The sequence below is a fragment of the Balaenoptera borealis genome, assembly GCF_965194805.1.
Source record: "Balaenoptera borealis genome assembly, chromosome: 3".
NCBI classification, from domain to species: domain Eukaryota; kingdom Metazoa; phylum Chordata; class Mammalia; order Artiodactyla; family Balaenopteridae; genus Balaenoptera; species Balaenoptera borealis.
Genome location: NC_138866.1, coordinates 172,016,655 through 172,029,954, shown reverse-complemented (window position 1 = coordinate 172,029,954; position 13,300 = coordinate 172,016,655). Strand labels below are relative to the sequence as shown.

The 13,300-nt window shown below is 41.0% G+C and overlaps 1 protein-coding gene across 2 annotated transcripts in view; it reads left to right on the top strand.

Annotated features, from left to right (window-relative positions):
- Positions 1–13,300, top strand: part of PIP4K2A (phosphatidylinositol-5-phosphate 4-kinase type 2 alpha) — a 175,444-nt gene that overhangs the window by 152,886 nt on the left and 9,258 nt on the right. For both annotated transcript variants that reach the window (XM_082385593.1, XM_082385594.1), the window contains exon 7: positions 7,227–7,340. In XM_082385593.1, the coding sequence (XP_082241719.1) occupies positions 7,227–7,340 (114 nt within the window). The remainder of the gene's footprint in view (positions 1–7,226; positions 7,341–13,300) is intronic.

Genomic DNA, 13,300 nt, shown 5'->3' with positions numbered 1-13,300 from the left:
CCGGACCCCCAGGTTGGGAAGCCTGACGTGGGGCTCAGAACCTTCACTCCAGTGGGTGGACTTCTCTGGTATAAGCGTTCTCCAGTTTGTGAGTCACCCACCCAGCAGTTATGGGATTTGATTTTATTGTTTGTGCCCCTCCTACTGTCTCATTGTGGCTTCTCCTTTGTCTTTGGATGTGGGGTATCTTTTTTGGTGAGTTCCAGTGTCTTCCTGTCGATGATTGTTCAGCAGTTCCAGACTCTGATTTTTATGAAGTTACTTTGGCAAGCCTGATGAAAAGGGGCTTATTCTTTCTTTGCAAGTTTATTTTTATTTAGGTGAGCTTGGACTAAGAAGTAAATTAGGAACATAATAAGCAGTCCCTAACTTGAGACAATAATTAGTACATGTTTTTTATGTTGTGCATTCAGCTCTGAGTGTCATAATATGGCCCATCAAAGGGACATCAGGCAGCAATCTTAGACGTCGAAGCTTACAGTTAGACTTTTTAAAAACAGGTTGTCAAGTGAGCACATTGAGGAAAAATTCATTTCTTTCTGAAATACAAGTCCTTTAATCACAGAGTGCTATGCTATGCATTATCCTTTGCATTGAAACCTTCTGGTGCCAGAATCCTGTTTGCATTAAACACTCGAGTGTGACAGAAGTACATTCCATCTTTCTGTTAAGGTTTCCATGCTTAAACGTGACTCTGTATTATGTAAATTTTGGCTCTGTGCATTTTAAGTACATGTATTTTTTTCTTTTTCCTGTTAGTGGCAATTTAATAGACTCTTTGTAAAAGTTAATTGTATAATGATGTTAAATCCAGTACATTGTAGTTTGAATTCTGTATTTGAAGTTTTTGGCTGTAAATATAGATTTTAAATATTTGATTTAAAAATGTTTGAGTCATCCAAAAGATATTTTAGTGACATTAAAGATCTAATTAAGATTTCCATGTAATTTCTGGCTTTACTAACTCTTAACACATTCAATATTACTAAACTCCATGCAAATGACAGCAATCATGCACCAGGTCACAGAACCCAATGAAATAATTATATATTATAAACAAGTTAACTTCTATTTGAAACAGAAGATTTAAATCCTTTTGATAAGCATTATGTTTTGTTTTCAGAGAATGTGCAAAATTTAGTAATTTAAAATTTTAAAGTTTATAAAAAGTGCTAAATATTTTTATATTAGAAGGGAAGTTCTAATGCCTTGTCTTTTTTAAAAATCTCCTGTCTACCGTTCTAACGGGAGGAAGCAGAGCCCCGTGCTTCCTTTGCCCTCCCGGAATCTGTAATTTCTCTCTGGCCACTGCCTTTACGCCTGGGTCTTTGCTGAGCTGGCCACAGAAGCACAGTTCTAGAAACGAAAGCTCTGGACTTTGTAGCTCTTCGTTCTGAATATTTTTCCTTTTTTAATCTCAAACCCCTAGCCAAATCTCTCCTTAGAGATCATTTATATCTTTTATTGAACCCTAGGGAATACTTATATTCAGAAGCATTTATACATTTAGAATACTATTCACACACTGGTTATCTTCAAGCCCTGATGCAGTTGTGTGTATACCTCAACTCTCATGTCCATTTGTGTTTTAGTTGCACATAAAGCATCTTTGACCATGACTGACACTGTTAATAGTGTGTTTCTTACTATTGAAGAATGTGGACTTGCCGAGCGACAGCCTATATAATACTGTGCCTTAAAAGAAACTAAAAACTGGAAATTCCCTGGGGGTCCAGTGGTTAGAACTCAGCGCTTTCACTGCATGGGCGCAGGTTCGATTCCTGGTCAAGGAACTAAGATCCCACAAGCCACATGGCACAGCCAAAAAAAACCCCAAAAACAAAAGACTTTTCACCCAATAGTGTAGTTACAAAAAGCAGGGGAGGGAATGTTTATAATGAAACAATTTTCTTTTTACAGCTCATAGCAAGTGAAGTGTTCCCAAGGAGCTTGTTACTTTCTAGTTTTGGGGTTGTTTTCTGGCTACTGGGATTCCAACTAGTGAATTTTTGCTTTAGGTCAGCAAAACCACATTCACTAAATTACCCACTATTATCACCTACTCGCTGAGAAAAACTAAACACGTGAAAAATTAAGGTAAGACAAAAGTCAGCAAATTTCTGTCTTTGGCCATAGATATCGAAGTATTTTTATTCCATAGTAATAAAATATACTTTATTACTCTAAAAATTTAACTTACCCAATTATTATAAAGCAACATTTTATTCTCACTTGGGTTTCAGTGAGGTTTTCTGGCTAGGGAGAACTTTTGCGGTGACCAGAGGTCTTTCTGGCCAAGAGAATTCACAGTCAAGGTTTGGACAGCAGGCAAGGTAGGGGCTTATGCCAATGTCGCCTCTGATGCACCTTGTCTGATACAGTGAAGTGAAATAACCTTGCACTTGTGTGTGCTAGGTGTGTGCGCAATAAGGAAAGTATCTTCAGAACTTAAAGGCTGTATGTAGAAAAGTCACGTGAGGTTTGTGCCTAATGATAAAACCTGAAAACACAGGCAATTTTAAACATGGCTTAGGTTACTGATATCCCAAATTTAAAGAGCCTACTTCTTTTAGAAAATCAGAAGAGGATGGGCAAGTCTGTATTCTTTAGTAGTTCGAAACACTATGTAACAGTATTTGGTCATGGTCAAAGCTAATGTGTAACTAAGACACAAACTAATATCTAGTGAGTTCTCATTGCCAAGCACTGTGTGTTTCATGTCATTTCATTCACACGCTAACCCTATTGGATAGGTATTATTAATATTCCACTATATAGATGAGGAAACTGAGGTTTGGACAGATTGAACAGCTGGGTCTAAACACCCCAACTATTATAAAAGTGTTAAATATCCTTTAAAAATATGCAACTTAAAAAAAAAATCTTGCTCTGGATTTATCAGTGATGAACTTTTCTCTAGATACACACGCCATACTTGAGAATATGACCAGCAAATAACAAGAATATTTATATATAACTCTCCACGTGGCAAGCAGGGCCCTAAGCTTTTTAGGTGTATAAATGGGTATAATCCTCACAACAGTGTGGTTTGCTAATCCCCATTTAAAGATGAGGAAGCCAAGTCACAGAGAGGTTAAGTAACTTGCTCTAAGTCACACAGCTAATAACTGGAGCAGCTGAGGTACAACCCTGGCGGCCTGGGTCCAGTCTGTGCTCAGAAGCTCATGCTTCAGTGTCCCAAGGAGAAATCTGGGCCATACTGAATCTACCTGGGGTCTGGCATCACCCAGCAGGAAAGTGCCAGGGATATTCACTCTGCCAACTTTATCCACACAACAAAATAAGGATAGCTCGGTTGCAGGGGGACTGGCATCGCTCTGCCTATGCCTTTAGCTGTGTTTGTACGTTGACACGTAACATTAGTAGAGATGAATGCCATTATGAGTCCAACCCACCCTAGTACAATCACTTCCTGCAAAAGGGAACTAGCCTTAGGCTTGGGCTGTGCTGGCCTCGGTCCTGGGTTTGGTTGTACACAGCCTCACTCCCCTGGCCAGGCTGGACAGCCTGGGGAGGGCCGTGTAGGAAGAGCAGGCCCATCCTGTGGCGCATCCTCCTTGGTGCTGCCTCCCAGTAAGTACCACGTGAGGTACTGCAATTCCCCATCACATTTGGAGGCTCCCAGTCTACATGAAACTGGCCAGGAAAACTTAATTCAGAGCTAATAAGTGAAGACTTAACCTACGACCACTTCAGAAAGGCGGCTGACCGCTGGCTGGAAGCCAGCGTCCGAGTCCACAGTTCAGAAGTGTTTCTGAGCTGATGTCTTTAGCCCTGGTGTTTTCCTCTGCCCTCTGGCTGGTATCTGCATTGAGCTAGAAAGGGTATGAAAGATGCCCATTAAAGGAACCAGACCCAGTGACTCGGAGGCTTTCAAAACTCCCCTCTAAGTGCAAGTAATTCAGTGTCACAAAGCAAAGGGTGGGATCGGTTGCTGCCCACGATTATTTCTGTGCTGCTCTGCAGACATCACCTTTGTGGGCAGCGTCACACTGAGAGTTTATGATGTTCATTAATTCATAGCAAAATGGTTGCCCTCACTTAAAAAAAAAAAAGTGTGTCTTTAATATAAATGCTACTCATTATCAGAGGGATATATTGAAATTTTTGAGAAGCCAGGCAACAAGGTTTTCTTGAGGGTGCATTATTGTCAGGTGACTTCATCTTCGTCATTCAGTTTTTAGTAGAAAAAGTTCAGCTCTGTTTTTAAACATCTTCTGTGCAGGCTCTCAACCTATAAGACCAGTTTTAAATCCATACAAGTTACTGAATGCTCACAGCAATGACGACGACACTAAGTGCCACTCGCCTCACTATTTAAATGTCACAGGGGTTTTGGTCGAATCCTCAGTCATTCATTCAGCTAAAGGTCGAGTTGTACTAAGAGTCAGGCAGCCCGGGTCCGCATCTCAGCGCGGGAGCCGGCTTACCAGCTCCATTTACCAGGCTGTGAGACCTTAGCTGTGTTATCTCACTTAACCCAGTTTCCCTGTTGGTAAAGTGTGGATAGTAAGAGTTAAGGTTGTTTCAAGAGTAAATGAGATAATGCACTTAAATAAATGGATGCACATCAAGGGCTTAGCAGGGTCTCCCCCTTCTACACATATGCAAACAGCCTGGAGGGGGTCCAGGAACTGGCCCCTGGCAAGTCAGGGGTGGATGGAGGGTGGGAGCCTCAGGATTCATGTCTCAAAAACCCTGTGCTCCTAAAGGCTCTGCCATCCTGCTGACACTGGGGGGTGGGCATTGGTGGACCAGCGCTGGGTTTCTCTAGCAGCTGCCCTAAGGACCGGCCTGCGCCTCTTGAGCCTTTCAATACGCCCTTAAGTCTTTTAACCAATCTGGTTGCCCTTTTTTGAATTTGATCCAATCTAAATTCATCCCTAGTGCCTGCGAAATTCACAAGTAAGCCTAGTAATAAAGTACAGGGTGTCCAGAGTTTTATGAGGTAGGATTATACTCTCCCTGTCACATGAGGTAATTCTGCTGGGGTGACCCTGAAATGGCATTCATCTGCATTAATGAGACAGGTATCACCAGCACGGGTCGTTTACCGCTCTGTCTGTAGCCTGTCATCCCTGCCTTCAGGTTTCTCGCACGCACGCACGCACAAAAATCCCTCTCCCCTTCTTTGCTTGCACATATAAAATGAGTTGCAGAGTTCAGGCAGCTCTCAATCCGCAATGCACCCAACCACACACCACCGTCCCCTAAACAGACAAATGCCCGAGCTGTCTGCTTGGAGAATCACGACCCTCTCCATCTCCTGTGTTTGCGCATACATCTGGCTTCAGCGCTTTCTAAAGCACCCCAGTTTTGTACCTTTGACAAAGCTTCTCACTGGCCTCTGAGTTTCTTAAACTTCAGATCCTTGCATTTCATTCACTGTGAAACTATGTTTCAGTTCTAAGAAAAGAACAACTTCGGGTCTGTGTGCTTGACTCAAACATTTAACATTAACACGCCATCTTCGCATTCAGGGTTTTCTTTCACATTTTACATTTTTTAATGATTAATGACAAACTTACGGAGTTAGTCTACCAGGCCCCTCCCTAGTTTTTGTGTAGAATGGCACTGCATTTCATTTCCTCAGACTCTGACTCGGCATAAAATAGTTGAAAGTAGATCAGTCTCTCCCTAAGAACCGTATTATTTATCTATAGGCCTTACAAACTCATGCTGCCTTGTTTTCTTACCTACTTGCTTTGGTGTGTCTCATACAAGATTACAAACTCCTTTAGGATAGAAATGTTGACCTAGTCATTTTTATATTCCTATACGTGACAGTCATTCAGTAACCGCTTATTGAATGGGATCTTTGGATTTCTGAGCTTTGCTATACCTGCTTTGTAAGGATAATTATTTTGGCAATAGTTATATCAAATTCAAAACTCACAAAACTGCACATTTTCTCAAAGTTAAAATGAGTAGCAAGGCTGCTAATTTAGAATTGTATAATATACATGCATGTGTGTGTGTGTGTACAGATAGATGTGAGTAGTCTACATACATGTGTGTACCTTACAGAATAGCAAGGAAAAAGTGAGCAGTTTAGGAATTTGGAAGGTGGTTCAGTAGAGAGATGTACCCAGTGAGCTTTTAATCACTCTGAATGAGGGGGAGGTAGTGTGGAGACCAGGAAGGACAGCATGTTCTTTCCTTTTTTTTCCCCTCCCCATTTAGTTCACACTTATGGAAAGGAGGCATTCATTAGTATACTAAGAAAGGCAATGTATTATGTTGGATTCCTTTCAACTGGAAGAAATAAGCAGGAGTGGTTATTTCTTATAAGGTCAGCCAAAAGGTGTGGGGAGGGGTTTTGAACTCTCCCAGAATGCAGGTTGCACGAAGTTGAATAATCCACACTATGTTAAAGCTATATGCCTCTATTATCTTATATGCTGCAGTACAAGCTAGTTTGTTTGTTTGTTTGTTTTGCTTGTGACCCATATTTTGATAATCACCCATTACTTTGTGTTGCTCAGCCTAAGCATAGTTTAGTTGCCAGCTCACTACCCTCTTGTTTATTTTTAAAGGGTAGCATTTCTCATCTTAATATGCTTTATGCTAGAAGACATTTTCCTTCGACATTGCCCAAATGAAAACAGAATTTCCTTCTTGGAGCGGTGTGCAGGAAGGCTTAGAAGGACAGACAGCTAACCTCTGGGTGCATATTCTCCCTGACTCAGAAATTAGATATGATTATGGATGGTGCTTTTCTGAGCAAGGTAACATGTTATTTGTAACATGACCCCAGCAAAGGCTATCCCAAAAGTGTGTGTGTGTTGTCAGGGAGGGGTGGAGTTGGGTTATACCAGTAAGAAAATTGAGGGTTCCTGACAAAGAATTCCAAGGATATGAATTCTATACCTAGGAGACTTCTTGTGAATCTTCTTTAAGAAAGCAGTCAGGTTCGTTCATATGAAAACCATGAAATCTGTTACAAAAGCCTCGTAATATGGAGTATACCTGACCCTCCATTCCTAGTGGAAATGCTTCCAGTGGTCATAGCTCACTGGTGCCCCCTTGCGGCACTCAAGCCACCTCACATGTCGTTGCCTTGGGTAAGACCTCTGCAGTGAACAGGGCAAACTCAGCTTCCAGGGGTGGAAACTTAACCTCCAGGATTGGAGGGCATACATGTCTTTTAGATTTTAGTCAAGCTTCTTTCTTATTCTTCTTCTGTTTTGTTTTTTTTTTTTTAGGCCAAAGAACTGCCAACTTTAAAGGATAATGATTTCATTAACGAGGGTCAAAAGATTTATATTGATGACAATAACAAAAAGGTATTCCTGGAAAAACTGAAGAAGGATGTCGAGGTAAGAAAAAGAAACTCAGTATAAGGGACGGCCCATTGTATGAATGTCAGCAGTACTGGGTTTTCAGGAGCTCTTAAAACCATCTATTTAAATCAGCAACCAAGGCAAAAACATACGTTGTACATTATCCAAAGCAGATATAAACAGGTATATCTCATATGTGATCTGGTTTAAAAGAGAAGTGTGCCAATTCAGCAGCTCCCCCTTTAGAGGACAAACAAAAGCAAGCACGCGGCCTCTTCTGCTGGCCTCCCCTCCCTCCGCTTCCCATCTTCTTTGTTGGGTAGGGGGGTAGACTGACTGCCCACAGGCAGCCAGGGCCGGGGCCCAGGGGACTGAGTGCATTCTGTCAAAGAGCAGAGCGTGTCGACAAGTGGATAGTCACTATCTGAATTCGGGGTTTTCTCCATCTGAACCACATCTTGGTGTTGCAAAAACCCAGCCTCAGTCGCTTAATGCTTCATATTTCCACCAGCCTCTGTGAAGTTAGTGACGTTGGGCCCATCAAGACAGCCTTGCCACAGCATGGGAACGGCACAAAGGCAGTTTAGGACACCAGGGTCACGGGGGATGTTGTGAGAAATAAAATACTATGTGGAAATGGGCTTTGAGTCTATAATGGAGCTCTCTTTGTAAATGCTGTTTTACGAATTAAAAATACACCTTTCCCTGTCTTCTATTTATTGTAATGGCATTGCAGTTCTCCCATTCAACTTCCTTATATATAATTCTTCTAGAAATAAATTCAGGAAAAACGTTCTTTTCTTGAAGTTTGTTAGGTTACAAAACAGTGCAAAGAGAGTTCTAATTTAAACAGTTACTAAGCTATGTTTTTCTTAGCTGTTACTTTTGTTCATGTGTGTGTGGTTTTTGTTTTGGTTTTTTTAACTTTGAAGTACAGTTCTCCACGTACCAGTACAGATCTGCTACTCAGAGAGGCTTTGTGGAAAGACTTTCTTGTGTCATTAAAAACAAAATGACTTGGGAGTTCCCTGGCGGTCCAGTGGTTAGGACTCGGCTCTTTCACTGCCGGGGCCCAGGTTCCATCCCTGGTCAGGGAACTAAGATGCCACCCCCCCGGCAAGCCCAGCCACATGGCCAAAAAAAAAAAAAACCCGAACAAAATGACTTGGGCCAAAGAACAAATGTCATGGATTAGATTATATCCCCCATGAGGGTAGAAGCAGTATTATAATTTTCTTTTTAATCTTCTAACACCTTTCATTGCAAGACATGCAGACTGACCAAATTAGTTCATGATTATTTTTAGGTTATAAGTTATTTTAAGAAATTTTTTTGCCCTTTAACCTACATCATGTATATGCTTTGATTAGAACCTAGATATTGGTTATTTATGAAGGATACAAGTGTCTTTTTTAAAAAGTAGTTTTTCTCCAGTTTCTCATTATTAAGCATTTATTTTTCCTCAGTTGTCAGTGGTTTTTATTAAAATGCATATTAGCTAAGTATTTCCCTTTTACTTTGGGGTCAACTTGATCTGATAACAAAGTGACACAGGTAGACATGCTCTTTGAGAATTTTATTCATTATTCTGCAAGTCTTTGATCCCAAGAATAATATTGTTTTAGCAATTATGGTAAATAGCCCTTAGGGTTATCTGATCTGCTAGAAAGATGGTTTTCATCTTTTCTTCTGTCGGCTGTATATTACTATGATATTTAGACCCCACAAATAATGTAACTGAAGCCGTTCAAATTTACAGTTGAATTACACAAGGATTCTCTTTGCCCTTTCATTGTCTCTAATAGTGTCTTGATTAGAGGATTTGGATAATTTTAACCCCATCCATGGCTCTCGCACTTAGCTGTTTTGTTGAAATGGAGGCAGGGCATAAGGCGTTCTTTCATTTTAATAAATTCTCAATGGTTGGTAAGTGTCTAGTTTTGAAATTCATGCAGAAGCATTATTAAATTTTTAAGCAGGTAATTATGGTGAAGTAGCTTGACATCTGATCTTGATAATGAGACTAGAATGTAATCTCGTTTCATTTTTCCATCAGGTCCATGCTTTCTAATTTAGCTGGCTGGCCTGTTTAAGTACAGGATTTGGGGGTTGGAGGGGGTGACTCAATGCTTTAAGTAAAAGATGAGTTTACTACAGCTCAATAAATATTTTTGTAGGAAAATTAGAACCTAGGGGTTTTTTCTGCGTTTGAAATTCTGTTCTATTCATATGTCGCTCAAAGTACTTTAGTTCTGATAGCTTTACACATGAGTATATGTGAACCCTTTTCTCCAGAAGAAAGCACTCTATGGAGAGTGAAAAGTCACTTTTGCCCTCTGACCCACTTCTCGTCAGCTCTGACCAGGGCCCACGCTCATCTCTCGTCGGCTCACACTGGGATCCAAATTTCACACAACGCAAAACTGTGCTTTGTGTCCTGTGGCATCCGCCCCATCACAGGCCATCTCATCCCTGACGTCTTGGGTCGGGGGTAGGGAGGGGAGGGAGCACTGCGGGCAGCAGGATGGTTGGCAGCGAACACTTACAGAGCATGTAGAGCATAAGTCCTTCCTGCGCAGTCATTCTCTCCCTTCATTCTTCTAACTCCTTGAGGCTGAGTGCTGTTATCCCAATTTATGGATGAGAAAACTGAGCCCAGAGACACTATGTAATTTGCTCAAAGACACACAGCTACTAAATTCAGACTGGGATTTGAGGCCACTGGCAGCCACACTCCTAAACTGCTGATATAACATGCAGATTAAAGATGTTTGTGACAGCACAGTTGAGACTGTTTTCAGATAAAGTACTCCAAGAGAGGATTATTGCGGCTTTCAACAAGCGATTAAATATAACCTAAATAGGGATGGTTGGAATTTTAATCCTCCATCACAGATGTGTTGGGAGGTGGTGATTCAGTAGAACAAGTGTGTTAATAAACTTAGTAAAAAGTAACTTCAAATCTGTTGTAAAGAAGTTTCTTTTTTTTTTAATTTTATTGTAGTTGATTTACAATGCTGTTTGTAAATTTCTGTACAGCAAAGTGACTCAGTTATACATATATATATATTTTTTTTTATTTTTTTTAATTTTTGTTTGTGTTGGGTCTTCATTTCTGTGCGAGGGCTTTCTCCAGTTGCGGCAAGTGGGGGCCACTCTTCATCACGGTGCACGGGCCTCTCATTATCGCGGCCTCTCTTGTTGCGGAGCACAGGCTCCAGACGCGCAGGCTCAGTAGTTGTGGCTCACGGGCTCAGTTGCTCCGCGGCATGTGGGATCTTCCCAGACCAGGGCTCGAACCCATGTCCCCTGCATTGGCAGGCGGATTCTCAACCACTGCACCACCAGGGAAGCCCTATATATTCTTTTTCATATTCTTTTCCATTATGGTTTATCACAGAATACTGAATATATCAGTAGTTCTCTGTGCTGTACAGTAGGACCTTGTTGTTTATCCACTCTCTATATAATAGTCTGCCTCTGCTCATCCCAAACTCCCACTCCTTCCCTCCCCCACCACCCCCCTTGGCAACCACAAGTCTATTGTCTGTATCTGTGAGTCTGTTTTTGTTTCGTAGATATATTGATTTGTATCATATTTTAGATTCCACATGTAAGTGATATCTTACGGTATTTGTCTTTCTCTTTCTGACTTCACTTAATATGATAATCTCTAGGTCCATCCATGTTGCTACAAATGACATTATTTAATTCTTTTCAATGGCTGAGTAGTATTCCACTGTATATAAATATATACCATACCTTTATCCGTTCATCTGTTGATGGACATTTAGGTTGTTTCCATGTCTTGGCTATTGTAAATAGTGCTATGAACACAGGGGGTGCATGTATCTTTTTGAATTATAGTTTTATCTGGGTATATGCCTAGGAGTGGGATTGCTGGATCATATGGCAACTCTACTTTTAGTTTTTTGAGGAACCTCCGTACTGTTTTCCATAGTGGCTGCACCAATTTACATTCCCCTCAACAGTGTAGGAGAGTTCCCTTTTCTCCACACCCTCTCCAGCATTTGTTATTTGTAGACTTGTTAATGATGGCCATTCTGACTGGTGTGAGGTGATACCTCATTGTAGTTTTGATTTGTATTTCTCTAATAATTAGAGATGTTGAGCATCTTTTCATGTGATTCCTATCAAATTACCCATGACAGTTCCCACAGAACTAGAACAAAGAATCCTAAAATTTATATGGAACCATAAAAGACCCAGAATTGCCAAAGCAATCCTGAGGAAAAAGAACAAAGCAGGAGGCATAACCCTCCCAGACTTCAGACAATATACAAAGCTACAGTAATCAAAACACTGTGGTACTGGCACAAAAACAGACATTAATGGAACAGAATACAGAGGCCAGGAAAAAAAACACACACACCTACAATCAATTAATCTTCAACATAGGAGGCAAGAATATAAAATGGGGGGCTTCCCTGGTGGCGCAGTGGTTGAGAATCTGCCTGCCAATGCAGGGGACACGGGTTCGAGCCCTGGTCTGGGAAGATCCCACATGCCGCGGAGCGACTGGGCCCGTGAGCCACAAATACTGAGCCTGCGCGTCTGGAGCCTGTGCTCCGCAACAAGAGAGGCCGCGATAGTGAGAGGCCCGCGCATCGCGATGAAGAGCGGCCCCCGCTTGCCGCAACTAGAGAAAGCCCTCTCACAGAAACGAAGACCCAACACAGCCATAAAATAAATAAAATAAATAATAAAAATGAAGAATTTCTTTAAAAAAAAAAAAAAAAAAGAATATAAAATGGGAAAAAGACAGTCTCTTCAGCAAGTGGTGCTGGGAAAGTTGGACAGCCACATGTAAATCAATGAAGTTAAAACACACCCTCACACCATACACAAAAATAAACTCAAAATGGCTTAAAGACTTAAAAGATATGACACCATAAAACTCCTAGACAAGATCATAGGCAAAACATTCTCCGACATAAATCATACCAATGTTTTCTTAGGTCAGTCTCCCAAGCCAATAGAAATAAAAACAAAAATAAACAAATGGGACCTAATCAAACTTACAAGCTTTTGCACAGCAAAGGAAACCCATAAACAAAATGAAAAGATAACCTATGGGAGAAAATATTTGCAAACGAAGCAACCGACAAGGGCTTAATTTCCAAAGTATACAAACGGTTCATACAACTCATCAACAAAAAAACAACCCAATCAAAAAATGGGAAGACCACCTAAATAGACATTTCTCCAAAGACGACACATAGAAGGAGAGTTTATTAACAGCTCTTTAGCCACAGTTTTCTAGAAGGGTTTGTGTGTGACAGGGCTCATAAAAACCTTCAGGAAGATACTAGCTCAGATTTGGTATAATGAGGAATTAATTATGAGGGAAGCAGATTAGGTGGGATATTCTGAGGGAAAAAGAGGCTGATCAAGGTCTGGCGGATAATTATTAAGAAGTTGGAAAGCATGGGACCTAGAGATTATAAAGATTTAAAAATCTTCATGCATTGAAATCTTATGTATTTAGAAATCACTAATTTGAGTTAGAAGCTTAAAGCGATGACAGAAAATAGCAAATGTGTATTAAGTTCCTAATGTTAGCTGGAGGTAGACCCTTCAGGGAGCCCCAAACCCCTCTTCTCTTTGGGGTCTGTCATCTTCAGCCCACAGTAGTTTTGTGCTGCCCAGCAGGGACTTTCTCTAGCAAGAATCTCAGGTCTGCTGCTGCCTTGTGTTTCCCTCTACTTTAGAAGAGATTTTAAATGACGTTTTATGACAATAAGAGCTGAGGAGTCAATGGGTTCTTCAGCACATCTCCCCTCTTGGCCCACCTCACTTGAACCTCTCCCCATGTTTAAGTTACCTACTTGATGAAAAAAAGGTTTTTACCACAATAACCACACGGACAATGATAAAACCGCGTCCACTGTTACACGCAAGGCACTTTTCATTGCCTCCACTACATTCTCTCTAATCCTTTCCACACCACTGTGAGTTTAGTGGTGGTGTCCCAT